The 18,589-nt window shown below is 58.2% G+C and overlaps 1 protein-coding gene across 6 annotated transcripts in view; it reads left to right on the top strand.

Annotated features, from left to right (window-relative positions):
• The window catches only part of SHC2 (SHC adaptor protein 2), a 39,714-nt gene that overhangs the window by 7,224 nt on the left and 13,901 nt on the right, over positions 1-18,589 (top strand). For all 6 annotated transcript variants that reach the window (XR_013409394.1, XR_013409397.1, XR_013409395.1 and 3 more), the window contains exons 2-9: positions 9,266-9,336; positions 11,135-11,195; positions 11,328-11,447; positions 13,616-13,669; positions 13,867-13,918; positions 13,995-14,121; positions 15,352-15,508; positions 16,853-16,916. Coding sequence is in view for 1 of the 6 variants with exons in the window: in XM_028840027.2 (XP_028695860.1) it covers positions 9,266-9,336; positions 11,135-11,195; positions 11,328-11,447; positions 13,616-13,669; positions 13,867-13,918; positions 13,995-14,121; positions 15,352-15,508; positions 16,853-16,916 (706 nt within the window). In the remaining 5 variants the exon portion in view is untranslated. The remainder of the gene's footprint in view (positions 1-9,265; positions 9,337-11,134; positions 11,196-11,327; positions 11,448-13,615; positions 13,670-13,866; positions 13,919-13,994; positions 14,122-15,351; positions 15,509-16,852; positions 16,917-18,589) is intronic.

Genomic DNA, 18,589 nt, shown 5'->3' with positions numbered 1-18,589 from the left:
ACCACCATAAAAAAGCAGCACACGGAAGCGCGCAGGCCTCTGGCGTTACGGGGCACGTGGAGTTAGGTTGGAGGCGTGGCAGCCACGGAAGGCTTTCCCCACATGCTGCCTGGAGGACGCTGCGAGGCCCTGGGGACAGTTTGGTGTCATTGTGAGGCCCCCCCGTCCTGTAGCGCCGGCTGCCCCGCCTGGCGACGACGGCCCACAGTGCCCCAGGTTTCCGCGGCACCCCCAGGGCAGCACTCACCCCTCACCCCTGTGGAAAGCCACAGCCGGGGGCGCTGATGTGGGCTGTGGCCGGGGCGGAGGGCGGCACTGGTCAGCGTGGTGCAGGGCATCAAAGAAATTTACCTTTAAATGGTTTCAACCTTAGATAAAAGAAATAAGAACAGTAGGATCCATGCAGGTTTTGTAAGTTGGAAATTCTATCGAGATGAAAAGTTACAGAGTCCCTGTGTGTCATTCACCTAGATCCGCCGATTATTAACGTCTTGCCTCGTTTATTCTGTCTGTATAAATTACTATTATCGTTATCGAGACGCAGTTTCACTCTTGTTGCCCAGGCTGGAGCGCAGCGGCACGATCTCGGCTCATCGCACCCTCCGCCTCCCGGGTCCAGGTGGTTCTCCTGCCTCAGCCTCCCGCCGTATAAACCGTGATTACTACTGTCATTACTGATGAACAATTGAGAAAGGTTGCAGCCGTGATAGCCGTCTACCCTCAAACACGCCAGGGTGTATAGTCCAAGACAAGGATCTTCTCTAACGTAGCTATGGTACAATTAACAAAGTCAGGAAACGTACCCTCACAATCCTGAGATCGCATTTTCTTTCTTTCTTTTTTTTTTTGAGACGGAGTCTCGCTCTGTTTCCCAGGCTGGAGTGCAGTGGCGCGATCTCGGCTCACTGCAAGCTCCGCCTCCCGGGTTCCCGCCATTCTCCTGCCTCAGCCTCCCGAGTAGCTGGGACTACAGGCGCCGCCACCTCGCCCGGCTAGTTTTTTGTATATTTTAGTAGAGACGGGGTTGCACCGGGTTAGCCAGGATGGTCTCGATCTGACCTCGTGATCTGCCCTCGGCCTCCCAAAGTGCTGGGATTACAGGCTTGAGCCACCGCGCCCAGCCGATCACATTTTCAGTGTGGATTCAAACGTGACCAATTTTCCCAGCAGTGCCAGAGCAACCTGTATTTTCCCATCCCACGTTGCATTTAGCCATTCTGCCTTTTTTTTTTTTTTTTTTTCCGTTTCGCGACAGGACCTCACTCAGCATCACCCAAGCTGGAGTGCACTGGTCCCATCTCAGCTCACTGCAGCCTCCGCCTCCTGGGTCCAAGCGATTCTCCTGCCTCAGCCTCCCAAGTAGCCGGGATTACAGGCGTGCACCACCACGCCCGGCTAATTTTTATTTATTTTTATTTATTTTTTAGAGAGGGAGTCTCGCTCTGTCACCCAGGCTGGAGGGCAATGGCACCACCTCGGCTCACTGCAACCTCCGCTCCCTGGGGTCCAGCGATTCTCCTGCCTCAGCCTCCCGAGTAGCCGGGATTACAGGCGTGCACCACCATACCCGGTTAATTTTTGTATTTTTTTTTTGTGGAGACGGAGTTTCGCCGCGCTTCCCAGGCTGCTCTTGAACTCCGAGCTCAAGCTCTCTGTCCGCCTCGGCCTCCCACAGTTCTGGGATTAGAGGCGTGAACCACCGTGCCCCGTCCGTCCTGTCTCTTTAACCGCCTCTAGCCTCGCAGTTGTTCCGTCCCGGGGAGCCGGGAGTGTTGGAGGGTGCACGCCGGCCGCTGGGCTGCCGTCCCTGTTTGTATCTGCCTGGTGTCTGCCTGCGATCCGGTTGAGGTTGTTTTTGGCAGGAAGCACGGGGGGTGCTGTGTCTTCCAGCCCATCATGTCAGGAGGACGCCCGGTGCTGGTTTGTCTGTCTTGATACTGGTGCTGGAGACTTTGACGACCTGGTGTCCTGGGGTGAATGGTGTTCCCCAAAACTCAGGTCCACCTCCAACCTCAGAATGGAACCTTATTTGGAAAAGGGCCTTTGCAGACGTTAAGATGAGGCCACACTGGAGTTACTGGAGTAAAGGTGGGGCCTAAATGCAATGGCTTGTGTCCTCGAAGAGGAGGGAAATTTGCACAGAAACACACGAGGAGATAGCTGTGTGGAGAAGGAAGCGGAGACTGGAGTAACACGGCCACAAGCCAAGGCCGCCGGGAGCCCCCAGAAGCTGAGAGAGGCAGGAAGGATCCTTCCCCGGGGCTGCGGAGGGAGCGAGGCCCTGCCCACGCCTGGACCTCAGACTCCCGCTGGATCAGCTCCTGTGGCCCCCGTGTGTGGCCTTTGCTCACGGCAGCCCCGGGAAATGAATGTACTTGGTGAAGGTGATGTTTCTCCCCGGTGATGCTGCTGTTTGTTTCCCTTATAATTAGGAAGATCTGTGGGGACTGGTGGAATCGGGGGACAGGTGCATGGGGACGTCGCAGCGCACGCCCCGGGAGCCACTCGCAGGCCAGGCCGTGCACGTTTTCGGCCGAGTGCTGCCTGCGGCCTCCCCAGCCCTCGCCCCGGCATCTGGTCGTTCTGCCCTGGAACGTGATCTGGGGAGACAGACGTTGAGACTGTGCAGACATCCTGGTTCCCAGCACCCAGCAAACCTTCACGTACTTGTTTTAGCAAAGCCTTAGGGTTCTCGTGTGAATGGAGACTTTTCATCTTATTAATACGTTTATTTTAATGGAAAACCAGGGAGTTATGGTTGCAGCGTGAACTTTCCTCTTTTCCTCATATGATTTTTTAATTTGTTTTGAGATGGAGTTTTGTTCTCGTTGCCCAGGCCGGAGTGCAATGGTGCGATCGTGGCTCACTGCAACTTCCGCCTCCCAGGTTCAAGTGAGTCTCCTGCCTCAGCCTCCGGAGTAGCTGGGATTACAGGCATAAGCCAACATGCCCAGCTGATTTTGTACTTTTAGTAGAGACGGAATTTCACCATGTTGGTCAGTCTGGTTTTGAGCTTCTGACCTCAGGTGAGCCGCCCACCTCGGCCTCCCAAAGTGCTGGGATGACAGGCGTGAGCTATCGTGCCTGGTTCTCATGCACATTTTTAAAAATGCAGATATAATTCACATGTCCTAATCCTTACCTGTTTAAACCGTGCAATTCCGTGGATTTAGTGCAGCCCACAGGGTTGTGCGACCCTCACCAGTGTCTGGTTCCAGGACGCTCCCATCACGCAAAATGGGAACTTATCGCCGGCCCTCAGCCCTCCCTCCCCTCCGCCCCCTGCCCAGCCCCGGCGCCCACGCGTCCCCTCGCTGCCCCTGTGGATCAGCCTGTCCTGGACATTTCATAGAAACGGGATCACACGCCGTGTGGCCTTTTGCGTCTGGCGTCTCTCACGGAGCGTGGCGTCCTCAGTGTGTGCTGTGGCCTGTACCGGAACCTGGCTCCTTTCACGTCTGGGTCACGTTCCCGCGTGCAGATGGACCCCAGGGGATTTATCCGTTCATCTGCTGTAGATGTTTTGTTTCCTGCAATTTCCTTTAAAAAGTAAATGCGGTTATGTTTGTAAGTGGAGTTTATTTAAAAGGAAAATATCAAGTAAATGACACTAATATGGACCATGGCAAAGAGGTAGGTCCCGGTGGTGACGTGGGCCGCGGTGCAGGGTCCCGGCAGGTGACGTGGGCCGCAGTGCAGGGTCCTGGTGGAGACTCGGACGGTCTCCCAGGCTGGGAACGCAGACACGGGACCTTGGCTCGCATCTGCCCTGGCCTGCTGCGTGCCTGAGGCCGGCCAGGTCCCTTCCCCTCTCCAAGCCTCAGTTTACGGACTTGTAGAGTGGCTCCTTCCCTTAACCTCCTAGGGTGGGTTCTGGGTCATGCTTTCTCTCCGGGCCTCAGTTTCTGAATTTGCAAAGGGGAAGGTTGGACGTGAAGTCGCCAGGGCTCCCCCCAACCTTCTGTGGGAGGGTCCCAGGGCTGCACCACAAACCACCACAAACTGTGGGGCTTAAAACACAGACGGCCGGGCGCGGTGGCTCACGCCTGTAGTCCCAGCACCTTGGGAGGCCGAGATGGGCGGATCACGAGGTCAGGAGATCGACACCATCCTGGCCAACACGGTGAAACCCCGTCTCTACTAAAAATACAAAAACTAGCCGGGCGTGGTGGCGGGCGCCTGTAGTCCCAGCTACTCGGGAGGCTGAGGCAGGAGAATGGCGTGAACCCGGGAGGCGGAGCTTGCAGTGAGCTGAGATCCGGCCACCGCACTCCAGCTTGGGCGACAGAGCGAGACTGCGTCTCAAAAAACAAACAAAAACAAAACTAAACTAAAACCAAAACACACACACACACACAGACTTGTTCTATCACCGTTCTGGGCCCACAGTCCAAGCCAAGATTGGGCAGAGCTGGTTTCTGTAGGAGACGCTGAGGGAGGCTCTGTCCCAGGCCCTCCAGCGTCTGGTGCCTGCAGGCCGGCGCTGGGTCCTCGGCTGCACACGGCCCCTCCGCTGTCTGCCTCTGTCTTCACACGGCCCCTGCCTTCTGTGTCTCTGTCTTTTCAAATCTCCCTCAGTGCTTGTCTTTATTTATTTATTTTTTTTGAGACAGAGTCTCCCTCTCACCCGGGCTGGAGTGTGGTGGTTCGAGCTCCGCTGTCTGCAGCCTCCGCCTCCCAGGTCCAAACGATTCTCCTGCCTCAGCCTCCCAAGTAGCTGGGATTACACGCTCGCACCACCACGCCCAGCTAATTTTTGTATTTTTATTTTTATTTTTGTATTTTTAGTAGAGTCGGGGTTTCGCCATGTTGGCCAAGCTGGTCTCAAACTCCTGACCTCGTGATCCACCCACCTCGGCCTCCCAAAGTGCTGGGTTTACAAGCGTGAACCACCACACCCGGCCTAAAAATTTTTGTTTTTTGAGACATGGTCTTGCTCTGTCGTCCAGGCTGGAGTGCAGTGGTGCCCTCACAGCTCACTGCAGCCTCGACCTCCTGGGCTCAAGCCATCCTCCCACCTCAGACTCCTGAGTAGCTGGGACCACAGGCCCCCACTCACCACGCCCGGCTAATTAAAAATTATTTTTTTGTAGAGATGAGGTCTCATTGTATTGCCCAGGCTGGTCTTGAACTCCTGGCTTCGAGAGAGCCTCGCACCTTGGTCTCCTGAAGTTATGGGATTACAGGCATGAGCTGCTGTCCCAGGCCTAGAAATTTATTTCTCACGGTTCCGGAGGCTGGGAGGGCCACGATCGAGGCACCGGAAGATTCGGTGTCTGGCGAGGGCCTCTTCACAGAGGGCCGTGTTCTCCTGTGTCCTCACGTGGTGGAGGGCCGGGCTCTGTCTGCCGTCTCTTTTGCAAGGACGCTGATCCCAGTCCTGAGGGTGGAGCCCTCATAACCTCCTCGCCTCCCAAAGACCCCCCTCTAAATACCCTCACTGTGGGGCTTAGGTTTCCACAGAGGGATTTGAGGGGGGCACAGACATTCAGACCCAGCATTGATATTTACAAACTGGGGGAATTTCACAGAAAAATCCTGAATTTCCTTGTCTCTTTTAAAAGAAGCACATGGCCGGGCACGGTGGCCCACGCCTGTAATCCCAGCACTTTGGGAGGCCGAGGCGGGCGGATCACGAGGTCAGGAGATTGAGACCATCCTGGCTAACACGGTGAAACCCGTCTCTACTAAAAATACAAAAAACTAGCCGGGCGAGGTGGCGGGCGCCTGTAGTCCCAGCTACTCGGGAGCCTGAGGCAGGAGAATGGCATAAACCCGGGAGGCGGAGCTTGCAGTGAGCTGAGATCCGGCCACTGCACTCCAGCCTGGGCGACAGAGTGAGACTCTCTGAAAAAAAAAAAAAAGCACATGGCCGGCAGCGCTGGGCCCCCGGAGCATGGGACACGCCGTTTGCCGAGGTCCCCACCTCTTCCCGTCATGCAGGGGGAGCAGTGCAGATCCTGGAGCCCAGAGATGTGGGTTCAGGACCCAGCTCTGCAGGGCGTGTGGCCCAGCCGGTCAGTCACCCTCCCACCTGGGCCTCCGTTTCCCAGGGGCCATTGCTGCAAACAGCAGAGCCTCCCACGTGACGAGCGTCCTGAATTAACGAGGTGTTGGTATCGTCACCGCGCTGCATCCAACCTAGTGTGTTTACCCGGCTGATCCTGCAGGCTGTGGGCATCTGAGTTTGCAGTCCCTGTTCTCAGCCAATGGGATATCGCACTTCCCCTCGTGAGCTGCCGTGGGCCACGGAGGGTTTGCCCCCCGCCTCCTCCTGCACTAGGCTGTGTCCCCACAACAGGGCCCACGTACTGCACAGCTCAGGGTTTCAGCCGCACAACCGGAGTGGGCTGTGTGTTAAGAAGGGGGCAGGTAAGCGAATGAGAATCCCTCACCCTGCGGCCCTGGAGCACCAGACACCGAGGCAGACACCGCCCCAGAGGCACACGCTCTGCTGAGAGAAGACAGCCATTGACCAGCCAGCATCCCACCAAAGCTGCCTCCTCAGTGGGGGAGTCCAGTGCTAGGGACAGGGACTGTGGCTAATTTCTTTAGGGTCTGACCTGTCTACTACATGCCTAGAGTCCATTCATCTGTTCATCCATCCATCCACCCACCCACCCACCCATCCATCCATCTATCCATCCACCCATCCATCCATCCATCCATCCACCCATCCATCCACCCATCCATCCATCCACCCACCCATCCATTCATCCATCCATCCATCCACCCATCCATCCATCCACCCATCCACCCATCCATCCACCCATCCATCCATCCATCCATCCATCCACCCAACCATCCACCCATCCACCCACCCATCCACCCATCCACCCACCCATCCGTCCATCCACCTACCCATCCACCCACCCATCCATCCATCCACCTACCCATCCATCCACCCACCCATCCATCCACCCTTCCACCCGTCCATCCATCCATCCACCCACCCACCCACCCATCCATCCATCTATCCATCCACCCATCCATCCATCCATCCATCCACCCATCCATCCATCCACCCATCCACTCATCCATCCATCTATCCATTCATCCATCCACCCATCCATCCATCCATCCACCCATCCATCCACCCATCCATCCACCCATCCATCCATCCATCCATCCATCCATCCATCCATCCATCCATCCACCCATCCACCCATCCATCCATCTATCCATTCATCCATCCACCCATCCATCCACCCATTCATCCACCCATCCATCCACCCATCCATCCACCCATCTACCCACCCATCCACCCATCCGTTCACCCACCCATTCATCCACCCACCCACCCACCCATCCATCCACCCACCCACCCATCCATCCACCCATCCATTCACCCATCCACTCATCTACCCACCCACCCATCCATCCACCCATCCATCCACCCAACCATCCATCCACCCATCCACTCATCCATCCATCCACCCACCCATCCATCCACCCATCCATCCATCCGTTCACCCATCCAATCATCCACCCACCCATCCATCCACCCATCCACCCACCCATCCGTCCATCCACCCACCCATCTGTCCATCCACCCACCCACCCACCCATCCATCCACCCATCCACCCACCCATCCATCCACCCATCCACCCATCACGCACCCATCCATCCATCCATCCACCCATCCATCCACCCATCCACCCATCCATCCACCCATCCATCCACCTATCCATCCATCCATCCATCCATCCATCCACCCACCCATCCACCCATCCATCCACCCATCCAGCCATCCACCCATCCATTCACCCACCCATCCACGCACCCACCCATCCATCCACCCACCCATCCACCCATCCATCCATCCACCCATCCATCCATCTATCCACTCACCCATCTATCCATTCACCCTCCATCCATCCACCCACCCATCCATTCATCGTCCATATTCCTGTCCATCCATCTACCCATCTATCCATCCACTCACCCATCATCCATCCATCCATTCACTCACCCAGCCATCTATTCATCCTCCATCCATTCTTTCATTCATCCATCCATCCTCTGTCTGTCAGTCCATCCACCCATCATCCATCCATTCAACAGGAGGTGAGGCCTCTCAGTCCATGCCCTGTTGAAGTGCTTTCTGGCTCCCCAGCTGGCCCAGGATGAACCCCTGCCCCTCATCACAGCCCAGGTCCTGTGGCCTCTGCTTCCTGCCTGCATTCTTGCGTCTGTCTCTGCTCCTTGCTTGCCCTGCTCCAGGCACATGGAGCCGTGGAGAGGGGCAGCGCCTGGGCCAACCCACACAGTGACCTATACACACCTCAGAAGCCCTCAGGCTGGTGTATCTGTGGGGTAAAGTCCTAAAAATGGAGTTTCAGGGTCAAAGTGTTTGTTGGTCATTTAAAAAACTGAGGTGAACTTCACATAACATTAGTAATCATTTTGCTTGTTGCATTTTTCACAATTCAGTAGCATTTAGTACATTCATAATATTGTGCAACCACCCGTTTTGTCTAACTCCAGAATTGCTCGTGACCCCAGTAGGAAACGTGTTTCCGTCAGCCTTCACTCCCCGATCCCTGGCACCCACACGTCCTCTCGCTGCCTCTGTAGGACATTTCATAGAGATGACGTGGGCTGTGCCCCTTCCCCTCCCACCAGCAAGGGCCAGGGATGGAAGGACGCTGTGGCCTTCACCTCCTGGCCCTGCTCCCCACCCTTCACGGCACTGAAACAGACCAGGGACTCGGCGGGACGCCCCTGCCCCTCTCGCCCGTCGGTATCATCAGAGTCGTTGAGACGGTGAATTCCCGTTTCACGGAAACGGCTGTCTTGGCCGGGAGCCCGCAAACTTCCTGTGGAGGGCGAGGCCAGCAGTGTGTGCATCTGTGGCTGCCAGGACGTCCGCCCCACTGTTTGCCAGACCCTGAGCTGGGCGCTGGAGATAGAGAAGTGCTCGGGATCGCACCGTCCTCACACTCCTCGGCTTAGGCGCTGGCTGAACAGAGACCGACAAGGGCAAGACGGTTAAGGGACCAAGCACCATAGAGCCTTGGGGGGAACCGCCAGGCCCCTGAGAAACAGCAACAGAGAAAAACATGCCTGGAGTTCGAGGGGGTGGCTCTCGGGACAGTGTCCAGGCCTTGAGGTGGGGGAGGCAGGAAGGCCCCGGAGCCACCAGGGGCAGAGGAAAGGGCTCGACCCCAGGGGTGGCCGAGGAGGCGAAGGGCTGTGGGGAAAAGGGACGTGGCTCCACTGCGGGGTTTCCGATGGCGTCTGACACCTGTTCTCTCCCCTCAGTACATGGGCTGCATCGAGGTCCTCCGCTCCATGCGCTCCCTGGACTTTAACACACGCACGCAGGTGACCAGGTGAGCGTCTAACCCTGCCCTGGCCACACAGGGCTGTGTGAGGCGCTGGAGGGCGGCAGTGATGGGCTCCACGACAGCCGTGCTGGGACCCCAGGACACAGCCTCGGCGCCCTCCTACCTCCCTCCCGCTTCACACCACGTCTCCGCCCTGTCCCCATGCCAGGCATCGATCACTGGGCCCTGCAGGCCTCGGTCCTCCTCTAAGAGGGAAAGAACGCCGGTTGCTCGCAGGGTGCTGGGCACGTCTCCGTACGGCGGGGGGTGCAGGGCCTGGCGGGTTCCCTCTGGGACCAGGGCCCAACGGCTTCTCTGTGTCCCTGCTCTGTTCTCCACACGGTGACCTCAGGATGCTGTGCGGCGTCTGGAAAGGAATCTCAGGGGTTGTGGATATGACCAGGACTTAAGCAGGGAGGAGAGCGACACCCTTTTTTTCTGTGAAAACTGGTTGATTCCATTCATATAGACTTAAAAAAACCTATGTGGGGTAGTTTACACGTGCGTATGTGAGATGTAATTCCCACATCAAACGATTCACCTGGGCTTTTTAGGATCTTCACAGTCACCACCACTGTCTGGTTCCGAACATCCTCGTTACCCCGAAACACCCCGTCCCCCTCACAGCCACTCCCCGTCCCCTCCCCAGCCCCGGCACCCACCAGCCATCCCCTCCCTGTCTCTGTGGGTCGGCCTGTCCTGGACATTTCATAGCAATAGGATCACGCGCTGCGTGGCCTCCTGTGTCTGGAGTCTCTCACTGAGCGTGACTTTCCCAAGCTGCATCCACAGTGGCCTGGGTCAGAGCCTCGCTCCTTTTCTTTCTTTTTTTCTTTTCTATTCTTTTGTGTTTTTTTTTTTTTTTTCTTGAGACGGAGTCTCACTCTGTCACCCAGGCTGGAGTGTGCAATGGTGAGATCTTGGCTCACTGCGACCTCTGTCTCCAGGTTCAAGCAATTCTCCTGCCTCAGCCTTCCTGAGTAGCTGGGATTACAGGCGCCGCCACCACGCCCAGCTAGTTGTTATATTTTTAGTAGAGACGGGGTTTCTCCATGTTGGTCAGTCTGGTCTCGAACTCCTGACCTCAGGTGATCCGTCCGCCTCGGCCTCCCAAAGTGCTGGGATGCCAGGTGGGAGCCGCCGCGCCCGGACAATTTTTAAGCTTTTGAGGAGTCCACAGGCTGTTTTCCACAGCGGCCGTGCCGTGGAAATTCCCATGCGCCCTGGGTCGGGGGAGTCTGGTTTCTCCACGACGCCATTTCCGAGGCCCCTGCAGGACCCCGTAGACTTTCTGACTTCTCCTGGGGACCAGTGGTTTGAGGCGCTCTCGTTCGGGGTCAGCTTCTGCCACCACTCAGGGGCCCTCCAGAGCAGCGGTCACTCCTCCGGCACTGCAGACAGGATCAGGACACGGGACTGGGGTCAGGCTCAGGGCCTCCTGCTCGCTGGTCCAACCCCCAGATCTGACCCCGCGCCTTCCTATTGGGCCGAGGCCAGGGACACGCTGGTCCCCGGGAAAGAGATGGTGGTAGAGGGGCTGGAGCTGGGGGCCGTGCATCTGCCGGATGCAAGGATGCAGACGGGGTGGGCTGGACCTGTCCTGCTGGGCACTCATCCCCCAGGTTCCCCAGCCCCCACCCTCTCCCATCCCCTGCCGCTCTGCCTTCCTCTCCCCTCTCTGACTCCGCCCTTCTCTGAGCTCCTGCCCCCTCCCCAGACCCCCGCCCTCTCTGACTCCTTCCTCCCCAGCTCTCCCCCTGACCACCCCCACCACACTCTCTAAGCCCCCTCCTCCCATCCCCAGGGAAGCCATCAACCGGCTCCACGAGGCCGTGCCTGGCGTCCGGGGATCCTGGAAGAAAAAGGTGAGTGAGGCTTGTGGTCTCTCGTGGGGCCGGTGGGGCACTTGGGAGCCGCGGGGACGCTGTGGCCATCCTGGGAGCCCCTCGGCGGCCCCCACCCATGGCCGCCCTCGCTGTGCTCCGCCCCCAACTCAGGCCCCCAACAAGGCCCTGGCGTCTGTCCTGGGCAAGAGCAACCTTCGCTTCGCCGGCATGAGCATCTCCATCCACATCTCCACCGACGGCCTCAGCCTCTCCGTGCCCGCCACGCGCCAGGTGGGTCTGCCCTCCTCCTCGGCGTCCCCAGACCCCCAGAGGGGCCAGGAGTCCTAGGACCACCGAGGCAAAGGCAGGCTGGGCGCTGGGGGTGGGCAGCAGGTGGCATTTATCCGGAAAGATGAGCCGAGGCCCTGCTGAGCGGGAGCTGGGGGTGCAGCCGCTGCCTTCACGGGGCTCAGCTCAGGGGCTCCCGCCTGGGCAAGCTGTCCCAACACCGGGGTGCTCCTGGCATGGAGTGGGTGGGGGCAGGGACGCTGCTCAGCACCCCGCAGTGGCCAGGACGCCCCACCCCAGAGAGTAGTCCATCCCAACGTCCACGGTGCCTGGGGGAGGGGGATAAACCCGGCTACCAGTCCTCAGGGGGAAACAAACAGCAGAAGTATCATCGCTGCAGGCCGGGCTCGGCGGCCCTAATCCCAGCACTGTGAGGCCGAGGTGGGCGGATCACTTGAGGTCAGGAGTTTGAGACCAGCCTGGCCAACATGGAGAAACCCCGACTCTACCAAAAATACAAAGATTAGCCGGGCGTGGTGGCGGGCGCCTGTAATCCCAGCTACTTGGGAGGCTGAGGCAGGAGAATCGCGTGAACCCGGGAGGCGGAGGTTGCAGTGAGCCGAGATTGCACCACTGCACTCCAGCCTGGGCGACAGAGCATCTCAAAACACCAGAAAAACAAAAAAACATGATTGCAGAAATGAAGGAAATACTAGATTCTAGGAGGCATTGCGCGGCCAGGCGAGGGGCGTCCTGAGCGTGTGCTGGGCTGTGTGTGCTGGGAGACACTTCCTGGAGGGCTCTGGGGGGTGGTGAGGAGGGGGTCTCAGGGAGGTCTGGCTGAGAGAGGAGGCGTCTCCCTGTCGGAGAAGTTCGCATGGGCCATCGTGAGGGGCTGGGGGCGAGGCAGCGTCCCTGGGCTGGCGTTGGGGCGGCGGGTGGCAGCGAGGGTCAGCTGGGGCTTCAGGGAGGTTAGAGAAGGATGGAGCTGGCCGGGGGTGGCTGAGGGCTGTTTCCACGCAGTTTCCATCTCCGCCCCGACCCTGCGAGGCACGGACCCCTGACCACCATACGGACAGGACGCTGAGGCTCCGAGCGGACCCTCCTGGCTGGGCCGGGGTTGGCCAGGGGAGAGCCTCCAGGGTCCCTGTGGGGGCTGAGGAGTGGATGTTCTGTAGGGAGAACTCAGGACGTGGCTGGTAGTGGGGGTTCACTGGGGCCTAGAGAGATCTGAGTGACGGGAAGCAAGTGAAGCAGAACCATGCAAATGAGCATGCAAACGAGCATACAAGCATGTAAATGAGCATGCAAATGAGCAACAAACAAGCATGCAGATGAGTGCGCAAATGAGCGTGCAAAGAAGCACGCAAATGAGCACACAAGCATGTAAATGAGCATGCAAATGAGCACACAAGCATGCAGATGAGCGTGCAAATGAGCATTAAAGCATGCAAATGAGCACACAAGCATGCGAATGAGCACACAAACAAGCATGCAGATGAGTGTGCAAATGAACATGCAAAGCACGCAAATGAGCACACAAACATGTAAATGAGCATGCAAATGAGCACACAAGCATGCAGATGAGTGTGCAAATGAGCATTAAAGAAGCATGCAAATGAGCACACAAGCATGCAAATGAGCACACAAATGAGCATGCAGATGAACATGCAAATGAGCATGCAAATAAGCACATGAGCACGCAAATGAGCATTCAGATGAGCATGCAAATCCACTCACAGGTGCTCTTGCACATAGACAAGGGAGTCAGGAATGTGGGTCCAGCCCTCCCACGGCTGCTTCGGGTGTGTGGGGGTGTGTGTGTGTGTGCACATGTGTGGGGCATGGGATGTGTGTGCGTGAGCGTCTGGGCAGGTGCCTGTGTGGTGTTGCAGTGGGGGTGGTTTGTCCTGTCACATTCCCGTGTGACCTCCTGCGGACCCCACACACCCCTTAGGGCCCTAGTCCCGTCCTGCTGGGGCCTCCACATCCCAGCCTTGGTCGTCTAGGCTGACCCAGGACCCGGCTGCAGTGGGTGCCTGTCCAGGGGACGTCTCCATCCCCACATCCCTGCCCCTGCCCCCTTCCTCGCTGTGGCCCTGGTACAGTTGCCGGGCCCCCTGCCCTCGTAGTGGGGCCCCCATGACCACGTGTGCCTCCTGCCTCCACAGGTCATCGCCAACCACCACATGCCGTCCATCTCCTTTGCATCGGGCGGAGACACGGTGAGGCCAGGGATAGGGGTGGACCTGCAGCCCCGCCGCCCCCTGCAGCCGCGAGACCCTCTCACCCTTCCCCAGAGCCCGCCTCACATACCCTGTGCCCACATCCACTGCCCCATCTGTCTGCATTGCTGGGGTGGGTGGCTGGGAATCCCGGTGGGGGGCCCAGGCAGGTCCAGCTGGCCCCTCCCTGCCCCCAGGACATGACGGATTACGTGGCCTACGTCGCCAAGGACCCCATCAACCAGAGAGGTGAGGCTCCCCGGGGAGGCTGGTGGGGGTCCCGTGGCCGGGGGGCATGGAGGCCGCATGACCAATGCCCCCACAGCCTGCCACATCCTGGAGTGCTGTGAAGGCCTGGCCCAGAGCGTCATCAGCACCGTCGGCCAAGCCTTCGAGCTGCGCTTCAAGCAGTACCTGCACAGCCCACCCAAGGTGGCACTGCCCCCAGAAAGGTAACAGACCCGCCTCCCCCATGCCCTGGGGACGCCGCCAGCGACCTGCCCGGGTGTAGAGCCGGCTCCACCTCCTGCAGGCCTCGGCCTCCGTCCTGCCCTTGTCCCTCCCTCCCTGTCCCCTGAGAATGTGGCTCGGCCAGAGAATCCTGTTTCCTTGGCTGTAACACCCGGGTGAACGCATCCCCGCCCCCAGGACTGGGGGGGACTGAGCGAGCTGACTCCCCGGTGTGCCCGAGGCTGTCAGCCCTGCCGCTATAACCAACATCCCTCCTCCAGACGCACGGCCGGCTCAACGGCCTCTCTCTCACCGCAGAAGATGTGTGGGGGGGGCGTGTCTGTGTGCTGGTAACGTTATTCATAGACGAAGTGTGAATGTCACGTGTCGCAAAATATGATTCTCTGGATGTTTTCTCAAACACTTAACTTTGATGATTTAGAGGCTGAACGCCCATTCTTAGCTCGTGGGACACACAGATCTAGGCAGTGAGCTGGATTTGGCCCTGGGCTGGGGTTTGCCAGCCGGCCTTGGAGAAGGAGGCATTTAAGTCTATTCATCATTAGAAAGTCACGTTCCTCCAGCGGTGGGAGGGCAGGTGCAGGCCCGTGAGCTCCCAGCCCTGCTGGTCACGCGTGCTCACGCTCACCCCTTTGTGCACAGGGACGGCGTGCTCCACGCACATTGTTTGGCGCGCTCCGATGCTGGGACGGGTTCCTCGCCTGCCTCTGGAGCTGCCCCTGCCTTCCGTAGGCTGCCCTGTGATTTCTCCCGGCAGCGATTGTGGGCCAGGCGGCGTGTGCCCCTCTGGCTCTCGGGCCGTGCTTGCTGAGGAGCCCGCCAGCGCCTTTGGGGCCGGAGGGCGGGGGCACTCTGATCCCAGAGAGTTACCACCCTGACCGGCGATGTCCTGGTTCTGGGTATAAACTTGGCTCCTGCCCTCTGCTGCCGGGCAGCGCCGGAGATGGGCAGAAAGGAGTGGAGACCGGGTTTGCCAACGTCCTGCCTTTTGTGCTGCAGCTTGGAAATGTGTGCAACTTTCCATTTCAGAGACGAGGACGTAGTGGGCCTGGTCACTCGCTCTCGAAGCGTTTCCTGGTGGGAACCCTCAGCGACAGGCGGGGGGCTGGGATTCGAACTCAGGCCTTCCTGCTCCCTCAGAAGCTCAAGCTGTGGGGGTTTAGCCCCCTTGGGCCCTGCCTGTGCCACGGCCATTGCTGTCTGTCCCCCAGGCTGGCGGGGCCAGAGGAGTCGGCCTGGGGGGACGAGGAGGAGGCTGTGGAGCACAGTTACTACAACAGCGTCCCGGGGAAGGAGCCGCCGCCGGGCGGGCTGGTGGACTCCCGGCTGGCCCTGACACAGCCCTGCGCCCTCACAGCCCTCGGCCAGGTCAGCCTCTGCCTCGTGGGGACCGGGGCAGGGATGCCCAAGCTGCTGGTCTCCTGGGCCTTCCTCCAGCTCTTCTTTCTGCTCCTGTTCTCCTTGATCCTAGAGGAGGGTCTCTCTCTCACTCAGACTCACTCACTCGTTCCCTCCCTCACAGACTTGTGATCTCACTCACTCACGATCTCACTCACTCACGATCTCACTCACGATCTCACTCATGATCTCTCTTACGATCTCACTCAGACTCACTCACTCGTTCACTCCCTCACAGACTTGTGATCTCACTCACGATCTCACTCACAATCTGTCACGATCTCACGATCTCACGATCTCACTCACCATCTCACTCACGATCTTACGATCTCACTCACTCACGATCTCGCTCACTCATTCACTTATGATCTCAGACTCATTCACGATCTCACTCACAATCTGTCACGATCTCACTCACGATCTCACCCACCATCTCACGATCTCACGATCTCACTCACTCACGATCTCGCTCACTCATTCACTTATGATCTCACTCAGACTCACTCACGGTCTCACTCACAGACTCACTCAGACTCACGATCTCACTCACGATCTCACTCACTCACGATCTCACTCACTCATCACTCATTCACTTATGATCTCACTCACTCATGATCTCATTCACTCACAATCTCACTCAGACTCACAGTCTCACTCACAGACTCACTCAGACTCATTCACAGACTCATGATGGGGCACCATGTATCTGCTGGGCCTACTCTCACTCACTCACTCACCAACTCACTGTCTCTCTCACTATCTCACTCACGATGAGGCGCCGTCTATCTTCCCAGCCTACTCTGGACACATCAGACGAGGTGGCATTTCAGACATGACTTCTACCCTCAGACACTGAATAAACACGCTGATGATTTAATCACAGCATTGATAAGGCCACCAGGGAGGCACTGAGGATGTCCACAGGGACCTGGACTCTGTAGGGAGGTCAGAGGGCTTCCCTGAGGAAGCGGCGTTTGGGCGGGGCCCTGACTGGTGAATAGGAGCTGCCTGGGACAACAGTGCGGGGAAGGGCATCCAGGCAGGGGGAACAGCCATTGCAAGGTGGCAGGATGGGCTGACCACCTTCCGAGGTGGAGAGAAGGCGGGGAAGGGCATGGCAGAGGTGAGCAGCAGACCCAGGGGGCTCAGTCACAGAGCGAGGGAGCCAGGGGAGGGCCAGGGCTGGCCTCCCCACCCCTAAGTCTCCAGCTGTCTAGGAGGGCCGGGTGGGGAGACTGAGGATCCTAAACCAGGTCCTGAACCAGGAAGAGGGGCTTGCACACACCGCGGAACCTCTCGCTGCTCTGTTTCCAGGGTCCATCTGCTTCTCTAAGAGATGCCCGCAGCCTGCCATGGGACGTGGGGTCCACGGGTGCAGGTAGGATGGGCTCGGGCTGCAAGGGGTGCCCACGAGGATGCTGGGGCACCTCAGCCCCGTCCCGCGCTGCCTCCCCCTCAGTCTTTCTCCTCTCTGCTTATTTCACATTCACCTATGATGTCGTCTTGCTCCTCACAGTCTGCTGAGATTTTCATCATCAGTGTCTGTTTCTCCTGCACAGACTGGATTCCGTGCGTGTTGGATGTGGGTGCTGTGTGCATCCACACGGTATCAGGTTTCCATGCGTGTTGGATGTAGGTGCTGCGTCATCCACACAGTATCAGGTTTCCGTGCGTGTTGGATGTCGGTGCCGCATCATCCACACGGTATCGGGTTTCCGTGCGTGTTGGATGTGGGTGCTGTGTGCATCCACACGGTATCAGGTTTCCATGCGTGTCGGATGTAGGTGCTGCGTCATCCACACGGTATCAGGTTTCCGTGCGTGTCGGATGTAGGTGCTGTGTGCATCCACACGGTATCGGGTTTCCGTGCGTGTCGGATGTAGGTGCTGTGTGCATCCACACGGTATCGGGTTTCCGTGCGTGTCGGATGTAGGTCCTGTGTGCATCCACACGGTATCGGGTTTCCGTGCGTGTCGGATGTAGGTGCTGTGTGCATCCACACGGTGTCGGGTTTCCGTGCGTGTCGGATGTAGGTGCTGCGTCATCCACACGGTATCAGGTTTCTGTCCATGTTGGATGTAGGTGCTGCGTCATCCACACGGTGTCAGGTTTCCGTGCGTTTTGGATGTGGGTGCTGTGTGCATCCACACGGTATCAGGTTTCCATGCATGTCGGATGTAGGTCCTGTGTGCATCCACACGGTATCGGGTTTCCGTGCGTGTTGGATATACGTACCGCGTCATCCACACAGTGTTAGGCTTCCTTGTATGTTGGATGTAGGTACTGCATTCGTCCACATGATTCAAAACATCACGGAGTTTTAAAAGCCGTTTAGTGCCGGGCGCGGTGGCTCAAGCCTGTAATCCCAGCACTTTGGGAGGCCGAGACGGGCGGATCACGAGGTCGGGAGATCGAGACCATCCTGGCTAACACGGTGAAACCCCGTCTCTACTAAAAAAATACAAAAAACTAGCCGGGCGAGGTGGTGGGCGCCTGTAGTCCCAGCTACTCAGGAGGCTGAGGCAGGAGAATGGCGTGAACCCGGGAGGTGGAGCTTGCAGTGAGCTGAGATCCGGCCACTGCACTCCAGCCTGGGCGACAGAGCGAGACTCCGTCTCAAAAAAAAAAAAAAAAAAAAAAGCCGTTTAGTGAGTGATCTCTTCATCCCTGTCTGCATCTCTTCTCTGCCTCCCTGATCAGGCAGCCACTGTTAGCCATCAGTGGCTCCTGAGTTGTTTTCCTAGCTTTTGCACGGATACTCAAGCCGGTTCAAACGTGCATCACGCCCCCGTTTTTGCAGATGGGGTGTGCCACCCATGTGTCTTCCGCCTTGCTGTGTCCACGGGGCAAGCATCGCGGGTTCTTCCCACACCGTGCACGCCAGACTTCCTCATTGTCACGTCACTTCTTCCTCCCACACCCGGCTCCTGGACATCTGCGTCAATTCCAGGCCTTTGCCGTGACAGACAGTGGTGTGGTGACCTTATACGGTCCGCTTGTGTGCCAGGACTCAACACACACGTCCCACGGAGGGGCATCATGCCATTTCAG

This window comes from Macaca mulatta, chromosome 19 (genome assembly GCF_049350105.2).
Source record: "Macaca mulatta isolate MMU2019108-1 chromosome 19, T2T-MMU8v2.0, whole genome shotgun sequence".
In the NCBI taxonomy this organism is placed as follows: Eukaryota; Metazoa; Chordata; class Mammalia; order Primates; family Cercopithecidae; genus Macaca; species Macaca mulatta.
Note: the sequence above shows the minus strand (reverse complement) of the source record. Positions and strands in the feature narration are given on the sequence as shown.